General features: G+C 52.9%; 1 protein-coding gene across 2 annotated transcripts in view; it reads right to left on the bottom strand.

Annotated features, from left to right (window-relative positions):
* Positions 1-2,564: 2,564 nt before the first annotated feature.
* The window catches only part of PUDP (pseudouridine 5'-phosphatase), a 72,032-nt gene continuing 56,932 nt past the window's right edge, over positions 2,565-17,664 (bottom strand). Inside the window, exon 3 of one of the 2 annotated variants that reach the window (XM_061138061.1) lies at positions 2,565-4,222. In XM_061138061.1, coding sequence (XP_060994044.1) covers positions 3,873-4,222 — 350 coding nt within the window. In that variant the 3' untranslated portion in view covers positions 2,565-3,872. The remainder of the gene's footprint in view (positions 4,223-17,664) is intronic. The other variant, XM_061138060.1, reaches the window with a different exon arrangement.

Raw genomic sequence — 17,664 nt, 5'->3', positions numbered from 1 at the left:
CCGAGAAACAGAGCCACAAAAATGAGAGAAGTCGAACAGCACTGACCCATATACACTACGCATATGCGTAAGAGAGCTAGCTAGTGAGAAAGGGCCAGATAGCACAGGGACCTCAGCCCACTGCTCCGTGATGAGCTAGAGGGGTGGGGTGGGAGAGTGGGAGGGAAGCTTAAGAGGGAGGGGAAATAGGTATAGGTAAATGTAGCTGACTCGCTTTGTTGCATGGCAGAAACCAACACAGCATTGGAAAGCCACTATCCTCCAATTAAAAATAAATTTAAAAAAAAAAAAAAAAGTACCGTTAGAGAAAGGAGAGCTGGGTGAAAAAACCTCAGATCCCAGTCCTCAAGAAGAGGTTAAAAACCTGCCCTAAGAGTAACCAGGAGACACAGGTTCGATCCTTGCCTCAGGAAGATCCTCCTGGTGAAGGAAACGGCAACCTACCCCAGTATTCCTGCCTGGGAAATCTCACGGACACAGGAGCCTGGTGGGCTACAGTCCACTGGGGGGTCGAGAAAGAGTCGGACGTGTCTGAGCCACTAAACAACTGGGTGCTCTTCTCAAGGGACCGTGAGCCTAGTGCTAGATGACCAGTAGGAACCCCGCAGGGATGCTAAAGACACACGCGCATCACCGCCACGTCAGATCCAGCCTTGGACCGGCCAACAGCTTGCCTCATCAACATGACTGCATGTTAGTCAGGGGATCAGCAGAGAACAAACAGCTCATCACCCAGGGGCCTGGCGTTTCCCAAGAGTGAGCACTCGAGACTGACATTTCACAGCTTCCCGGAGGTGAACTCGAGAATCCTGAAGACCGCAGACACGAGGGAGCCGTGGGAGGCGGAGGGAAGAGCTGGCATTCGAGAGGCTTCGCATTTTCTCCATCAGTGGGCATCTCAAACGTGTCTAAGGAAAATATTCTCCTTAAATAAAAATGGATGATTCAGGGACTTCCCCGGCGGTCCCGTGGTGAAGACTCCGCCTTGCAAAGGCAGGAGGTGTGGGTTCGATCCCTGGTTGGGGAACTAGATCCCACAAGCTTCGTGGTCAAAAACGCAGAGCGTAAAACAGAAACAATACTGTGACAAATTTCAACAGACTTTAAAAAATGGTCCAGATAAAAAAAAATAATAACATATATATACTTAAAGGACGGTGCAGCTAATAAGGCAAGAGTGTGTTCTGTGGGCTGCCTTAAACAGCGTGGGCCCACGATGAAATAAATAAATAAATATGAGTCAGTTCTGCGCCCGGACAATGGTGATGCAATGCCAAACATCCTTGATAGTTTAATTACCCAAAATTTCTATGTATTTCCCTGCGGCTCACGGTTAACAGTGTGGGGAATGATGACGTTTTCTGGAGTGTTGCCCTGAGTGTTAACCTTTAACAGTCAGCCCCAGCACTGGCCTCACAAGTTACAAAACTTAATTGTGCCTCAATTCGTCTCCTCAAGACGTTAAGACTTAGAGGGGGTAAAAAGGAGCAGTCTCGGGCTTCCCAGATGGCTCAGCAGTAAGGAATCTGCCTGCCGATGCAGAAGACCCAAGTTCGATCCCTGGGTCGGGAAGATCCCCTGGAGAAGGGACTAGCAACCCACTCCAGTGTTCTGGCCTGGAGAATCCCATGGACAGAGGAGCCTGGCGGGCTACAGTCCCTGGGGTCACAAAGACTCGTAGCAATGAACACTTCAGCATTCAGTTCATGGACCAGAATTTCTGGAATGGTGATGAAAAGGTACTAAAGGAGGAATCTTTTTTTTCTGACTCGGAGACAGAACAGTGAGTACACCACCAGTTAAGAGCATGGACTCGGGTTACAGAGAAATAGGCATTCTTTACAATAAATATCTATCCTTATCTGACCACGACTCTGAATGTGGAATGCAAGCCAGTTCTTCCTCAAAGCGGATTTTGTAAATAAGTCATTTTAAATGCCTCTGTGTAATATATGAACTCACCACCTCTTTGACGAGGTTCTCAGTGAGTAAATGTATTTAATGGCATGTTTCCCACGGTCTCATGTTTAATAAGAGATGCAAAGACTTGCCATTTACAGCAACTTGGGTGGACCCAGAGATGATCGTACTAAGTGAAGGAAGTCAGAGACATACAAATACCATCTGATATCATTTATATGTACAACCTAAGACAAATGATAGAAACGACCTTATTATTCACAAAACGCAAATATGTGGGAAGAATGTGATCCCTTACAGATGAAGTAAGTGACCATTTCCCTGGGAACCTTTATCTGCTCTGTGCAAAGAAAGCTTGGTTCACTTACCATATGTAAATGCCTACTGTATATAAAATAGATAACAAGGACGTACCTGTATGGCACAAGGAACTCTACTCAATATTCTGGAATAACCTGTAATGGGAAACAATCGGAAAACAAATAAATACATGTATATCACCAAATCAGTTTGCTGAACACCTGAGGCTAATACAACATTGTAAAACAAGTATATTTCAATAAGAACTTAAAAAATCTACATATGCAAATATCATCTTACAGTGTTAATACTGTTTGTGGCTTAAAAAAAAAAGTCAGTCACAGTTATGTTTTACATTTGTTAGAGGATAATTTTTTTAAGTCTTTATTGAGCTTGTTACAATATAGCTTCTGTGCTATGTTTTGGATTTTTTAACGCCCCAACCAGGGATTGAAGTGACACCCCCAGCATGGGATGGTGAAGTGGACCATTAGGGAAGTCCCTGGAATACGAATTTTTTTTTTTAAAAGAGAATGATAAAATCATACTCACATACAAATAATACAGAAACAAGTGTCAAAACTTTTATTCAATGAAACTAACTGGTGAGGGAAACAGTAAGATGTTACAAGCGATTTTAGGGAGAATTCAAAGAACAGACACTTATATGGGCCATGAAGAAACATTGAGATCAATTAGCTGAAATGGTGCAAAACTGGTCAAAGGCCAGAAATAATCACAAACAATCATTGCAGGCACACACATCTCTATCATTTTTCTAAGACCTTACAGAGTTGAAAATCAGCTTAATGACAATCAGTAACAGAGAATACTTGGGGGGGGGGGGCACCCAGTAGGAACACCCCATGATTATATTATTCTCATTTTCAATGATGTTCCCATCGTGAAAAGCTGAGGAAGTCTGTTGTTGAGTTGCTAAGTTGTGTCCGACTCCTTGCGACCCCATGGACTGCAGCGTGCCAGGTTTCTGGAGGAAATTCTATTAGAAGGGGTTAATCGCCAGACGGTAATGTTTGGTAAGTTGTTCCCCAAATGGGTTCTTGGTGGTACCAAGACTGCATTGTCTAGTTCAATTCTATCTGTACCAAAGAGCGTATTAGAAAAATAAATGATCTTAAATGATTTTTCTGAGGTAGAAAATGTTCTCGAACGTGCATATGCACCTCGATGTAAGACTCAGGCTACAATGATGTTCACACTGACGCAAACAACGGATAGCGGTCACAGGCTCTGACCACAGGTCCAGAGTGCTTTGAAGGACACAGGAAGAATGTCAACTTCTGCTGATAAAGAGAGTCGCTTATTAAAAGCTCATCTGTGATGTGAATTTCCCAGTCAGATTACAAACAGAATGACCACCTCACTTGTATCAGTTGCTATTGCCCCTGAAGACCAAAAAACACTGAAGACTGATACAGTACTCGATGTCTATAAATATAAATAAATATGTACCTACATATATATACATACAAGCACATACATATATGCATACATATTCTACAGTTGCCAGCCAGGGTTGAGAACACCAAAGAAGATAAAGGACGTGAAGCTAAATCATTCAGATACTAAACACGATTATTCCAGTGAGAATTTTCCATCTTGTGTTCTGGGCTGGGTCTGCCGTCTGCGTGTCAAGTGGGAGTTTGCGCCCCCATGGAGAGCGTTGGCCCGGCCCTCCACCGAATGAGAAGGCTGAAGGCCGGACCCGGGGGAGGTCTGGGCGCGGGGCTTCCCTCCAGCTCCTCCGGGCGTCCCCCTGGCCCTCTCCTGGCGGGGGCCCCCGGGGTGGGGCGCGGGCGCCGGCTCAGTCGTAGGGCGGCAGGCCGAACAGCTCGGGCTTGAAATCCTGCAGGGATCCCAGCACGAGGGTGGCCTTGGAGGTCAGGTCTGGGTTCAGGTTTCCGTCGGGGACCATGACCACCTGCATCCCGGCGGCGAGGGCCGCCTCCACCCCGTTGGGCGCGTCCTCGAAGACCAGGCACTGCGGGGCGAGGGAGGGGAAAAAAAAAAAGAGGGTTGAGTGGTCCCAGTCGGTACTCACGCGTCTCGCCTGGGTGGGCACGGCCCCCGTGGCCGGCGGCTGAGTCCGCCTGTGGGCACGGCCGGAGTTCTGCGGGACCCAGGAAGGGTGTGGACGGGGGGCTGCCCGCTCCATCACCCGTGAGAGGGGTGGAGGGGGCCAGCACGCCCCCCATCCGACCGCAGTCCGCCCTGGCACCCTACGGCAGGCTGGCCCATCGCTCTCAGCCCCGCAGTGGCACCAAAAGCTGGCACAGCTCAGCGGGGAGCCCAGGTTCTAGGCTCACCACTTTATTTTACTTGAATCGTTCAGAAGCGGTCCTGTTGGAGCGTGCCAACCACGAGAGGAGGCTGTGAACGGGAAGAAAAAAGCATGCGGGTGAGGCGTACAGACCTCACCGCTGGCCACGTGTCAGGAGCAGCGGTGTGCTCATGAAACGTCACGCCGGGTCGGTGAGGAGCCCAGCCCCGGGGCGTGCAGGGCATGCCTCGGGAACTGCCTGAACACCAAGCCCGAGCGTCGGGGCCCGGTACCTGTCCCGGCTTGCTCAGACACCGCCTGGAGGCTGGGGCGTCTGTACCCCGGAGGTCAGCGAGCTCCCCCGCGCGCCATCCTGAGACCGGCGCCCACGCCAGGTTCCCTCAGTCCGCGCTCCGCGTGAGAGACGGAGCCTGCCCGGGGGTCAGCAGGCCGTCAGCCTCACACCCGCTTCCCTCCCGGGAGCACATGCTCCTGGCAAAGTCTCCCTGCGCCCCTGGAACTCCACACTGGAGGTGAGCGCGCGCGTGCGTGCTCCCTCAGTCGTGTCCGACTCTCTGTGACCCCGTGGACTGCAGCCCGCCACGCTCCTCTGTCCGTGGGACTCTCAGAATCCTGGAGTGGGTTGCCATTCACTTCTTCAACGGGTCTTCCTGACCCAGGGATCGAACCGACGTCTCCTCAATTGGCAGGCGGACTCTACCACCTGAGCCACCAGGGAAGGGCTCCCCTTGGAATGCCTGACTCCTGACCCCGCGGCCCGCCAGGCTCCTCTGCCGTGGGACTCTCAGGCAAGAACACGGGAGCGGGCTGCCCTCCTCCCGGGCTCTCCCGGCCCACGTACGGGCTGTGTCCGCTGCGCTGCAGGCGGCTCCTTCCCCCGGAGCCCCGGCAGCCCTACTGCGGGGCTGCCACGCCCTCTACAGCGAGCGAGCAGCTGTCTGCGGGGGCCACAGCCGCGCGGCCGTCAGGAGGGCTGCGCCCTGCTCCACTGAGATGCTCTCCTGGGCGCCTTCCGCACCGCGGCCCCAGCACCCCGGGGGTGGACACCGTAGTGCTCACAGCACACACACGGCACACACTCACAGTACACACAACACACACGGTACACACACAACACACCCACGATACACACAACACACCCGATACACCCAACACACACACACCCAAAATACGCACAAGATACACAGTACACACAACACACCCGCAATACACACAACATACCCGCAATACACACAACACACCCATGATACACACAACACACACAACACACCCAATACACCCAACACACCCAAAATACACACAACACACATGATACACAGTACACACAACACACCCGCAACACACCCAACACACCCCACACACCCACGATACACACAACACACCACACACCCAAAATACACACAACACGATACACAGTACACACACCACACCCCCAACACACCCAACACACCCACGATACACACAACACACAACACACCCAATACACCCAACACACCCAAAATACACACAACACACATGATACACAGTACACACAACACACCCGCAACACACCCAACACACCCCACACACCCACGATACACACAACACACCCAAAATACACACAACACGATACACAGTACACACACCACACCCCCAACACACACAACACACCCACGATACACACAACACACAACACACCCAATACACACAACACACCCAAAATACACACAACACATGATACACAGTACACACAACACACCCGCAACACACCCAACACACCCAAAATACACACAACACACATGATACACAGTAAACACAACACACCTGCAACACACCCAACACACATAACACACCCACGATACACACAACACACCCAATACATACAACACACCCAATACATACAACACACCCAACACACCCAAAATACACACAACACACGATACACAGTAAACACCACACACCCCCAATACACACAACACACCCACGATACACACAACACACCCACGATACAACACACTTGCAATACACACAGAACATACAGCACACCCAACACATACAGCACACCCCACACCCACACACTTGCCACAACACACAACACACGATACACACACAGTACACACAACACACCCACAATATACACAACACACCCAACACACACAACACACCCACAATACACACAACACACATGATACACAGTACACACAACACACCCATAATACTCAACACACCCAATACACAACACACACAACACACCCAACACAACTCACCCAATATACACAACACACCCAAAATACAAACACACCCAACACACCCAAAATACACACAACACACACGATACACACAACACACAGTGCACACAACACACCCACAATACACACAACACACACACAACACACCCAATACACACAACACACCCAAAATACAAACACACCCAACACACACAACACACCCAAAATACACACAACACACTGCACACAACACACCCACAATACACACAACACACACAACACACCCAAAATACACACAACACACGATACACACAACACACAGTGCACACAACACACCCACAATACACACAATACACACAACACACACAACACAATACATCCGCTCATACAACACACACACACACAACACAGAACACACCCACTCACACAACACCCAACACAAAATACACTCACACACAACACAAACACAATACACAGAGAACACAACACACAGTATACACATACACACCAGACACTGCTCTGCAGCAGGCTCGCGGACTTGATTTCTTTCCCTTCCATCTTCCCTTCCCTCCGGGGCTGGGTGGTGCATCCGCCACAGAGGCGAGGACCAGCCGTCAGCCCCAGGCAGCGTACAGGGTGGGGGATGCCCGGCACGCGGCGGCCAATAGCAGGGTCCTGGGCCCAGGACAGCCCGCCCGCCGCCCGCCCCGGCAGGCCTCTGGAGGCCCCGGACGCCGCCGGCTCTCCACCTCGGCCTGAGGGGACGCCTTCCCCCCTCAGACAGCCGGGACTCCGGCTCTCCGCCCCGGCCGTGCGAAGACGCCTTCCCGCTCGGACAGCGGGGACTCCGCTCAGGCCTCCCAGGGCGGTCTGCCCATCTGAGCTGGGCGCTTCCTGCCGCTGCTGTTTCCCTCCCTGCCTTTTCAGGATACGACCCGCCTAGCTCCTCAGCCTCCTTGGGGTTTTATTCGGGACCTGCACAGGCACTGAAACGTCAACTGGCGTTTTGTTTCTGAGACCACGAGGGTTCTGAAGCGTGGTGCGGGCCCCCTGGGACCTTTCGGAGGGGCAGAGGAAGAGATGTTAGCTGATTCCTTGGCCTCACGGTGTTTGGCTCGAGTTATGAAAACAGCTTAGATGGTGCATTTGTGAGAGGCTCCTTCCGACGAGCATGTGGGCGGGAGTGAGGAGAGAGCGGAGGGTCCGAAACGGGGTCACGGAGCAAAGCAGGGTCCCAGGACATTGTCCTTCTTCGAGAAGAGTGGACAGTGCTTCACACCTGACGGCTCGTCCACAAGCCCGCGAAGGCGATACATCAAACGCAGAGAAATGAACACGCGCCCTTGATGCTGCAGCAGCAAACGGCGGACTGACATGGACTTAAAGCTGTGTGGATCCTTAGAGCCCCGAGCCGGGAAGCATGACAGACACCCTGCTTCCGGAAGTTTCGCTCTTTCTGTAGGCGTGTTTATTGATTTCTCTTTTCCGTGCACCATTTATCCCCGCGTAATTCTGGAAGGAACCGCCCCGATTCCCAAGGAGACGTGAACCACGATGCTCAGCACGCGGGCTGCAGAGGAAAGGGGGGCGGGGGTCAGGGAGACCAGTCCCAGTGCCCACGGGGGCAGGGGACCCATGGGGCTTGTTAGCAAGAGGGCCAGCGGGCGTGCATCCTGAGAGTGAGTCCGGCTGCATCCTCGAAATGACTCAGGGAAAAGTCGAGCCGACAGGCTGGGGCATGCGTGCCCATTCACTTGGGATGCTGGCTGTCCTCAAAGGGCAAAAGCAGTCTTGGTCTGTGTGTGTGTGTGTGTGCACGCGTGCACACTCAGTTGTGCCCGACTTCATGGTCTGTGTGTGTGTGTGTGTGTGTGTGTGTGTGTGTGTGCGCGCGCCCGCGCGCACTCAGTTGTGTCCAACTCTTGCCGACCCCATGGACTGCAGCCCACTAGGCTCCTCTGTCCACAGGATTCTCTAGGCGAGAATACTGGAGTGAGTTGCCATTCCCTTCTCCACAGGATCTTCCTGACCCAGGGATCGAACCCCGAGTCTGCTGCACTGGCGGGCGGATTCTTTACCACTAGCCCCACCAAGGAAGCCCCTAGCCTGAAATACACAGGAAAGCCATTCTCAAGGCTCTGACGTTCAAAGGGCTGACGTCTTTCCATTCTTACAGAGGTAAAAACCTGTCTTATAATGTTATTACAAGAACCAAGGATTTCTGCACCCAGAACTTGGTCATAACCAAGCATGCCTCCCTTCTCTTGCCTTTAAAATGCTTTGCTGAAACCCTTCAGGGAGTCTGGGGTTTTGTGGCGGGGGGAGGGTGAGCCACCCATCTCCTCGCTGGCCCTGCAGTAAACCTTTCTTAGCTCCAAACCCTGACGTTTCAGCCCTACCTGGCCTTACTGTGTGCCAGGCACACGCGCTTGTGTTGGGTCACGGAACCGGCTGGTCCACTGGATGGTGTATGAGGAGGCTGTGGCAGAAAACACGGCAGCAGGTGCGCAGTGGGGTGTGTGGTTTACGGGAAACAGGGCCCCCCAGCATCTCAGCAAACACGGCAGCGGGTGCATAGTGGGGTGTGTGGTTTACGGGAAACGGAGCCCCCCGGCATCTCAGCCCAGGTCTAGCCCTCACACAAGCCCAACAGAGCAGTCAGCAGCAGGACGGAAAACACACAGCCCCAACCCTGTCAAGAGCCAGCAGCGGCGCCGCTCCAGGTGCCCACTAACCCCAGCGCCGGCTGCACGAGGATGGAACTGGCTTCTCGGGCATTCCACGGTAGCTGGAATCGTGAGCTTTCCCCGCCTTCTTAGAAGCAGCGAGACTGCAACCCAGGATGACGACTGGATTGTGAAGCAGCAGTCAAAATATCTCAGGCGGCTTTTATGTGCTCACTATTCTCTGCTTTCTTTGTTTCCTGAGACCAGGGGTGCCCAGCTTCTGGGATCTAATGCCTGATGCTCTGAGGTGGAGCTGATGTCATCATCATAGAAATCACACGCACAGTAAACGGAAAATGCGCTTGAGTCGCCTCCAAACCAGCCCCCCTGCTCCAGTGTAAGGAAAAACCGTCTTCCATGAAACTGGGCCCTGGTGACCACAAGGCTAGGGAGCGCTGCCTAAGACCGAACGGTCTTGTCAGGACCACTCATAGTGGAAAGGTAGCCAGGGACGAGAAGTGTGCATACTCCATGCATGATTCCTGCACGGCCTGCCTAGGTATTGAAATCAAAGAACAGATCTCTGAAAGTGACCCGGAAAGAGTATGCCCAGGAATCACAGGACTTAAGGGTCACAAAACCACTGAAAGACACAAGTCAAAGCAATACAACTCACGCCTTACACCAACAAAAGGAGGACGCGTGCACGGCTGAGCAGCTGAGCACACACACACGTGCTTTCCTGGCAAGTCCCTCAGTGCCTGCCGGCGGTTTCCAGCCGCCACGCCAGCTAGCAGGTGTTGACCTTCACTTCCCTCCTTCCTTTCCGTCACTTCGCTGCTCCCTCAGTGATCCGCCCAGCCCTGCCAACTCTGCCTTGACCGGTCATACTTGACCTAAATCTCAGTCACACCTACTTGGAAAATGACTCTGGATGACATGCACATAGGTCTCTGCAGAGAGACTCTCCCGGTAACTAAGGCGAGGGTCGTGAGGTTGCTGCAGCAGGTGGAGAGGCTGGGGGCGCAGAACGCCCTTCCCCCGCTCCCCCTGCACCTCACGCCCTGGCCCTGACACCCTGTGGATACTGGGCAGCCCTGTACCCAGGTCACAGGTGTGGAGCCCTGTGTGGACCCGGGTCATCCAGAACAGACCAAGCTCCATAGCAACTGCTGACGTGAGGCCCCCTGAGCTACACCGGTCGTTCCCCGACTCCATATTAGAGAAAATACCCACCCTGTAACACCCTAATAACCAGTCACCTAATACCAACCCTGCAGCAGGAGTCGGCTTTGTGCTGAGGCTGCAAACATCGACTACCGACCTTTGAAATCCTCGGCTCTCCCGTGAGCCACTGTTCTGACAGTGTCTTCCGCTCTAACAAACTCGACTCTGAAACAGTCTAGGTCTGCAACGTCTTTTCCAACCTGCACACAAACCACAACAGATACAAAGCTTTAACCTACGGGGGTGATGTGTGGAGCTCGGCACCCATAGCAGGCACCCTGGAACACACTTCCAAGAGTCTTGGGCAGTGGCTGGTCAGGGACACTCCTCTCACAGCGCGTGTGTGGCTGTAACCAGGCGGGTCTGCAGGACAGGCAGCCCACCCGCTATGGTGCCAGGCAGACAGCGGGCACCTGAGCAGCGCCTGCTACATCTGGGGCGGGGGGCCGAAGGGCCCCGCTCGGGACTCAGAGCCACACAGGGGCCGCAGAGCGTTACACAGGAGGACGGAAGCCGGCCAGCACTCTCCTGTCACCATCCTCGGTGAGGGACCCGCGCCAACCGAGGCTCAGAGGTGAGCTGAAGGTCACAGCGGCAGGCAGGTCACAGCGTTTAGGGACGGCGCCCGGGTCTCCAGAATCCGGCGTTCTTTTCCCTTCACCAGGCTGAGGGCTCCAATACATCTGGATTTCATCTCCAGGAGAACAGATGAGCTTAATTAAACTGCAGCCGGAGGGGTTTAATTTAGAAGGGATGACATTTGCAAGGAACGACTGGGGAGGGGCAGCGAAGCGTCTCAGGGGCTGAGCACCTGCACGTGGCGAGCCTGCTCCTTCAGAGACGCTCAGGCTCGGCGGGAGCGCCTGTGGGCTGGTCCACAAGCTTCGCCCGGCTGCTCGTCTGAGCCTCTGGGGACTCAGGAGGTCCCTTAGAGACGAGCGTCTCAGGACTAAGACGGCCCACGTGCGGACGAGGAAGATGCACGCAACAGAATCTCTGTGTGATGGTGGTGGACAGAAGGGACAGTGGATGGGATCAGGGAAGTCCTTCAGCGGCAACGTGGGGTCTGATGGACGACACAGCCCCTGTTGAGGCGAAGGGGAGTCCAGGCTTTCTGACGAGGAGGGCACCAGGGTCACCGTTATGGCAGAGGGGAGGAGAGCCTGCTTCCTGACAGCCTGGGTTTGAGGGCACTAGGGAGGGCCAGGCAGAGACAAGACAGGCCTGCCTGTGCCCTGGGCTGGCTGTGAGCAGAGGGGGCTGCGTGTGAGCTGAGGCAGCTAAGTATGAGAGGAGGGGGCTGGCTGTGAGCGGAGATGGGTTGGGTGTGATCAGAGATGGCTGCGTGTGAGCAGAGGTGGGTGAGCGTCAGAGGAGGTGGGCTGGGTGTGAGAGGAGAGAGCTGGGTGTGATTAGAGATGGCTGCGTGTGAGCAGAGGTGTGTGAGCGTCAGAGGAAGTGGGCTGGGTGTGATCAGAGATGCCTGGGTGTGAGCAGAGGTGTGTGAGCATCAGAGGAGGTGGGCTTGGTGTGAGCGGAGGTGGCTCCCTCGGCCTTTTGTGGGGTACTGGTGACCCACAGCGCTGACTCAAGGCCCCCACTGACCTCCCGTGTTGAGAGCTGGCCTTGACGATCACCCCGTAGGTGGCTAAGGCGTCCGAATACACACGACCGGCTGAACCGTGTTTTGCAAGGTCCAGGGCTAAAGCCTGTCACCCAGTGGACCTGGAGACGGAGTCCCTGGAAGACTTTTCAGATGACTGAGTCCTTCCCAAGAGGCCCTCATCAGAGAGGGTGGGGGGCCCTCCAAGAAGACGACGGGGAAGTCGTTCTGTCCGCCCCGCTCTCCTCGCCCCCAGAGGACCGCCCCCGTGAGGACACAGGAGGGAGCAGGACGCCCTAAGCAGCGCCCCTGCGCCGGACCCCGGCTCAGGGCTGCTTGCTGTTGCAGCCCCCACACCCCCACCCCAGCCTGCGCTCCTGCTCTCCGGCCGCCCGAGCACACTGTGACCACACGCCCGGGGCGAGCTGTGCGCCAAGCCCCACCGAGCACCTTCTCAGAGGAAGAGGCGCCCGGGGACGGCTCAGATGGCAGCCGGCTGCGGTCTGCGCGGAGGAAACACGTGCTGGCCGGGTGAGGCAGCTCCGCACACGCCAGCGGAGCCGGCCCACGCCTCCTTCCGCCTGCCTTTGGCCGCGCTTCCCCAGCAGGCTTTGGCAGCAAACGGGGTTATCGCGGGACGGACCGCGGAGGGGATTTTCCCACTCTGCCTGCACACGCCGTGCACAGAGAGCCTGGTGGGGAAGGAAACGTGTGCTCGTGCACGCTCAGGCATGTCCAACTCTCTGCGACCCCCTGGACTGCAGCCCACCAGGCTCCTCTGTCCGTGGGCTTCTCCAGGCCAGAATACTGCAGTGGGTTGCCATCCCCTCCTCCAGGGGATCTTCCCAACCCATGAATCAAATCCGAGTCTCCTTCACTGGCGGGCAGGTTCTTTACCCCTGAGCCACCTGGCGAGCCCCATACCACACTTAGCGAATGAACAACAATTCAGTATGAGCTGACCCTTTGTTGTTGCTATTGTTCAGTCGCCAAGTCGTGTCTGATTGTTGCCGACCCCATGGACGGCAGCCCGCCGGGCCTCTCTGTCCATCACCATCTCCCGGAGTTTGTCCAAGCTTGCGTCCACTGAAGCGGTTTAACCCAGTGTACAACTGATCCAGTGTTTCTCATTTTGTTCATTGTCACACCCTAAGAAGTCTTTGCATTCAGATTTTTTATTTTTTACCCTATAGGGTGACTCCCACCTCTTCCCCGCCCATTTATACACTAGTTCCCGGTGGCTCAGCTGGTAAAGAATCCACCTGCAATGTGGGACACCTGGGTTCCATCCCGGCGTTGAAACGATCCCCTGGAGAAGGGAAAGGCTACCCACTCCAGCATTCTGCCCTGGAGAATTCCGTGGACTGTACAGTCCTTGGGGTTGTCAAGAGTCGGACATGACTGAGTGACTTTCACTTTCACTCACACAGGAAGAAGCTAAGTTGGAACTCTGCAGGAACCAGTAAGGGAGAAAGTGACCGGGTGAAAGGATATACACTTGATGGGGTCCTGTGGGAAGCCAGGCGGACTGAACTGGAAATAAGACCATAGCACTGTGATCACAGCTGTGGTTTACACACATTCCACAGGCAAAACCAGGGGTGTAGGAAGAGGTTCTTTGTGCTGGAACTTAAGTGATCCCCGCTTAAGGATCCCCGCGAAGGGAGACGGGGCTGCCACTGGATTTCCTTGTTCCATTCCGTGGAGGTCGAGGGGCTTAAAATATATCACACACGACGACTGGCAACACTTGAGGGGCTTCCTGGGTGGCTCAGCGGTTAAAGAACCCGCCTGCCACTGCAGGAGACACGGGTTTGATCCCTGGGTCGGGAAGATCCGCTGGAGAAGGAAATGGCAACCCACTCCAGTACTGTTGCCTTGGAGAATCCCACGGACAGAGGAGCCTGGTGGGTTTTAGTCCATCACGGGGTCCCAAGAGTCAGACTAACACGCACACACACACACACAGCCATACTGGATGTGAACATGGAGGTGAACACCTACCCAGATGACGTGAGCAGAAGTGTGTGTAGGAGGTATATGTCATATCTCCTGTCCAGAAGAGTTAGATCTCTCCCATTGTTCCATCTCGGACAGCTGAGAGTGGGTCATTATATCTTTAAATAATGTAATTACACAGCATTGTTTGCTATGCATTCTAGGCCTATGGACTGTAGGTGGCCCATTTCTTTTTTTTTTTTTTTCCACATGGACCATTTTGAAGGCCTGGTAAACATTGCTTCTGTCTATGTGTTCAGTTTTGGGCCTTCAGGAAGGTGTGAATCTTCGTTCCCCAACCAGGCATCAAACCCACACACTGGAAGGCAAAGCTCTGGACCACTGGACCGTCAGGGAAGTCCCAGGGGAGCCCGTGTCTTCATGGCAACTGGGAGCACCCAGGACTAAGCGCTGCCTAAGTCACCCTGCCAAGCGGAGGGCCACGGACCATGGCCTTTGATCTCCGCAGGGCTGCCGGCAGGGGGAGGCGGTGCAGCGGGTCTGGGGGAGATGCGAGGGGTAAGGGCCTCCTGTTCAGGAGGTCACTGGGACCACTCAGCTGGGGAGGATGCAGGTGGGATCCAACGCAGGTATCACAGAGCCCGGGAGGCCCCCCGGGGCCAGCACGGGACCAGCTGGTTAGCGTGGGAGCCAGACCAAGGGTTCCTGGAAGGCAGGACTCCCCGAAGCCACGGGGTAGGTAAGACCTCTCGGGATGGAGTAGGACTTGAGGGCCTTCAGAAATGCAGAGCTCATGGAGCAGAGGCCTTCTTGTTGGGCAGCCAGATGCTGAATGTCAGGGGAGAGGAAGCAGGAAGGTGACAAGGGGTGGGGTTGGAGAGGAAAAAAAGAAAAACAGGGACTCCCTCGGGGGTAAAGGAGGCCCAGAAAACGCCACAGGGGCCCAAGGATTCTTCTGAGCTGAAGACACCTGAGAATCAACAGCAGTGGGAAGAGGTTTTTTTCTAAAGACTCCTTACATTCCTCAAAGAAAGGCTCCCTGTGTGAGTGTCACTCGTGCGCCTGTGTCCGACTCTGTGCAACCCACGGACTGCAGCCCGCCAGGCTCCTCTGTCCATGGGGTTCTCCAGGCAGGAATCCTGGGGTGGGCTGCCGTGCCCTCCTCCAGGGGGTCATACCCGGGTCTCTTGCATTGCAGGCAGACTCTTTACCATCTGAATGGGCTTAAAGCCCTGAAAGGCTCCCTGAAGAATTCCACTTCCCTAGTGGGGCAGTGGTACTGATGCAGGGAGCATAGGTTCCATCGCTGGTGGGGGAACTAAGATCCGACACCCCATGCCACGAGCGCCAAAGATTTAAAAAATCAGTAGGTCCATTCCTCCTCTTGTGTTTCCTCCATAGAGAAGACCTACAGAAAATAAACCCTACACAATTATGAAAATGGTAACAGGATCATGTATTTCGATAATTACCTTAAGTGTAAATGAATTACATGCACCAAGTGAAAAGTGAAAGTCGCTGTTGTGTCTGACTCTTTGTGACCCCATGGACTATACGTGGAATTCTCCAGGCCAGAATACTGGACTGGGTAGCCTTTCTCTTCTCCAGGGGATCTTCCCAACCAAGGGATTGAATTCAGGTCTCCCGCATTACAGGTGGATTCTTTACCAGCTGAGCCACCAGGCAAGCTGGAGTGGGTAGCCTATCCCTTCTCCAGCAGATTGTCCCGGCCCAGGAATTGATCCAGGGCCTCCTGCATTGCCGGCGGATTCTTCACCAACTGAGCTACACTCCAACCAAAAGACATGGACTGGCTGGGCAGATCAAGCTGGTATCTCGGTCTTGCTTGTCCCACTCTGTGGGGGTGAAGGGGTGCTTGGAAAATATCGAAGGTGCTGACCAACTACTCTTGAGGGGCTTCTCGAGCGCATGTATGCACTTCCACTTTCTACATCACTCTGCCTGACAACCCCCCACCCCCGGAATGTATGTAATTATTTTATATAGTTAGGTTAATCGTGTTACCATTACGGCTTGCAACTGTAATGATCTTTTACTTTTTTTCGTTTGGCTATGGACTGTGGAAACTGACAAACATCTTTCACTATTTCGATTACATAATTATTACTCACTGAATACCACTGTCTCATCATCGGTCAACAGGAAAATAATATGATTCTGTACTGTCAAAACTGTATCACAAAAAATCATTTAATAGAAACACCTGTAATCACTTTTAAAAATCCATATGGTTGTCAGAATTAAATTAGAATTTTTTAAAAAAATACAAATGCCAAGGTACTGCTTGCTTTTCTCCAAAGCTCCAGATATGTTTCTGGTGAGCTGCCACGTTTGAAAACGACTGGACTACAAGATGATCTTATACTTTTACCCAGTTTGTTTCATTTTTTCTGTTTCACATTCAGTGCCATTTCATTTATGTTTTCCAACCTCTCCATCTCTCTCTCTGTCTTTTTTTATTCTGATGTTCTTTCTCAAGTCTTTATCAAGCATAATAGACAAGCTTTGGTATACACATATATAAATAGTGTATTATAATACAATAGATACAATAAAATAGTGTATAAATACAACATATATTGTAGAAAACTCAGGAATTTGGGCCTAACTAAAAAATTTGACATTTCGATTCCACTCGTTTCACTTAGTATTAATAGAGTGCTAGATTTCTAATTTAAAAAAAAAATACACATGCAACAGGCAACAAAGGCTTACTGTATAGCACAGGGCACTATAGTCAATATCTTATAATAACCTGCAGTGGAAAATAATCTCAAAATATATGTGTGCATATGTATAAGTGAATCACCTCGCCACGCAGCTGAAACACTGTAAGTCAACTATACCTCAAAAAAAATAGATATACAAAGAGAAAGAAATTCTACCACCATGAAGCCTCTCCCTAGGATTTTCACAACCCAGGAACGTCGACTTTTATGACTAAACGGAAGCCTGCACAGGTGAGCACCTGGGTAAGAAATCACCCAAACAGACGCCGCCATACAACTACTGTATGTCCCATCTGTTCTCCTAAGAGCCCATTTATGTTCCTGAAAGATATCTTGTTCTCCCAGAAGTGCCCCTTTTTTTCTCCCCAAGCCCTATTAAGATAGTATATAAACCCCAGGTTCTAAATGTCTCCTTGAATCGTATTTCCTGTGCGGTGCCGTGTTCTTATGCAGAGAGAAACCCGTGTTTTCTGTGGCTGATGCCTTCTGTCCGTATAGTTGACACGCCCCAGACGCGGAACCGAAGAGCATACAGGAAAAGGTCACAGAAGATGCCACCGGGACTTGGTATGACTGCATATTTTAAGCACAGAAGAACGATAGAGGGGGCAGGCTGGGAGAAAACAGTTTCAGTGAAAACAAGGAATGCCAGCGGCGTGAGGCATTTCCTCCGAGGGAGGCTGTAACCAGTGTTTGGCGGTAAATCCCCCTTTTACACTACCTGCGCTTT

This window comes from Dama dama, chromosome X (genome assembly GCF_033118175.1).
Source record: "Dama dama isolate Ldn47 chromosome X, ASM3311817v1, whole genome shotgun sequence".
Taxonomy (NCBI): Eukaryota; Metazoa; Chordata; class Mammalia; order Artiodactyla; family Cervidae; genus Dama; species Dama dama.
The sequence above is the reverse complement of the archived record's forward strand: the minus strand, read 5'-3'. Positions and strand labels throughout refer to the sequence as shown.